Source organism: Pundamilia nyererei, unplaced genomic scaffold (genome assembly GCF_000239375.1).
Source record: "Pundamilia nyererei isolate P.nyererei 1_Seehausen unplaced genomic scaffold, PunNye1.0 scaffold00369, whole genome shotgun sequence".
In the NCBI taxonomy this organism is placed as follows: Eukaryota; Metazoa; Chordata; class Actinopteri; order Cichliformes; family Cichlidae; genus Pundamilia; species Pundamilia nyererei.
Window position 1 is genome coordinate 323,444 of NW_005187770.1, and position 1,949 is coordinate 325,392.

At 40.6% G+C, this 1,949-nt stretch overlaps 1 protein-coding gene across 1 annotated transcript in view; it reads left to right on the forward strand.

Annotated features, from left to right (window-relative positions):
* LOC102199999 (toll-like receptor 13) overlaps positions 1-1,949 on the forward strand; it is a 38,147-nt gene that overhangs the window by 3,466 nt on the left and 32,732 nt on the right. Inside the window, exons 2-4 of the mRNA XM_013915811.1 lie at positions 54-388; positions 1,129-1,246; positions 1,328-1,574. Of these exons, the coding sequence (XP_013771265.1) occupies positions 54-388; positions 1,129-1,246; positions 1,328-1,562 (688 nt within the window). The 3' untranslated portion in view covers positions 1,563-1,574. The remainder of the gene's footprint in view (positions 1-53; positions 389-1,128; positions 1,247-1,327; positions 1,575-1,949) is intronic.

The window sequence follows — 1,949 nt, forward strand, 5'->3', positions numbered from 1 at the left end:
AAACAGACACAGGTTGTTAATGCACATCAGTACACTTGTGCGTTTCCTGTCAGCCAACGGGGAAAAAAATTCCTTGACTTTGGTTTTGACTCCTGTCGGATAGATGCTGCATTGCTCTGCTTCCTTTTTAGCTCTAGTCTAGTTGTGCTTACTCTCCTTGCATCCTTCATCTATCACTTCCTAAGGTCACACCTCACCTATACCTATTACCTCTTCCTGGCCTTTCTCTATGATAATAAGAGGAGGAAGAAAGGTATTCCTCACAGCTACGATGCCTTTGTCTCCTACAATGTTCATGATGAAGCTTGGGTCTGTGGAGAGTTGCTTCCAGAGCTGGAGGGTCAACAGGGCTGGAGACTCTGTCTGCACCACAGAGACTTTGAACCAGGTATATATGATTATCATTAGCCTCTTTTTTTCTATTTTTCTATTTTTAGATCTATATTTAATGGAGCTACCACACAAACGCTGTCTCATCTTTCCTTTAAACACTATTGTTGCCACTCTAAACTTGTAATGACAAAGATCAGGGTTTCACACCACCGATTTTTGTTTTGTTTTGTTCAAAATTTTACTACACTACGTTTACGCAAACACAAATGGTTGATATGATGTCAAACAAGAATACCAATCACACATGACCCACAAAACAAAGTTTAAATGCTAGACTGACTATCTGGACAAGAGCTACAAACTGATCTTTAAACCTCTAAAATTAAACTTTAGATGTGCTGCTCAACTGTCAAAGCATCCTACATGTAGGAAAAGGAAATCATGAAGTTGAGTTTTGCGTAAAAGAAAATAGAAAGACAGCTGTTTTTGTACTCCCGATGTTTTTGTAAGCCTTGGATTCCAGAAATTATAAAAATTACAGTTAAGACCAACACCAGTTATTACTCCAGAAGCTTATTGAATTGTTCTTTGTTCTCCAAAGGCTGTGACTGGAATTTAGACACTACTGTAGATCCTGCTATTCTCAAAAGTGAGATTTTTTTAACTTATAGAAAAGGCTACACATTATGTTATTCACCAGAGCTGTTTTAACTAGAAAAGGTTAAAACTTGAAAAATGCTGACATGTTTGATGTGTGAGATTTTTGTTTAACGTCTCAGATTTTTGTTTTTACAGGTAAGCCCATTGTCGAAAACATTACAGATGCCATCTATAGCAGCAGAAAGACTATCTGTGTGATCAGCCCAAATTACCTGCAGAGTGAGTGGTGCTCCAAAGAAATCCAGATGGCCAGGTATGGTTACCAACTCTTTGTCCTTACATGTAATGACATCGCCAGCTTCTACACTGATTAATCTGCGTGTGATGTCTTCAGCTACCGTCTGTTCGATGAGCACAAGGATGTGCTGATCATGGTGTTTCTGGAGGACATACCAGCCAAGCAGCTGTCTCCATACTTCCAAATAAGGATTCTGGTGAAGAGGAGCTCTTACTTGAGCTGGCCACAGGATGGTCAACACACTGGAGTCTTCTGGCAGAAAATACGACAAGCTCTCGAGAGAGAAGAAAACGCTGCTGACCACACTGGACAGCCCATAGTCATCCACTGAAGTTTACCTGAGGTGGAAAAATCATTGTTTGTTTGTAAAAAGCAGATATAATTATTGCAAATGAGAATAAATGAGGGTATGCTTTACAGTGAGACTGACAAGTTGCTCTTCTTATCCTTTTGTATTCGAAGGAGCTTGGGAAAGAAAGCGTCTGGACTTCAAGTTGCTTGAAGATGTTTCACCTCTCATCTGAGAAGCTTCTTAAGTTCTATGGTCAAATGGTGGAGAGTCACAGATTTAAGCCCTGTGGGAGTGTCCCTCCGAGAGGGACAATGGACCCTCTAATGACCTAATCACACAAGCCAAGGTGTGAAAAAGGGTGTAGGTCACAATCAGCCAAGGTTTTGGGTGAGCTCATTGTGAAACCTAGCCCCACCCTATCATGTG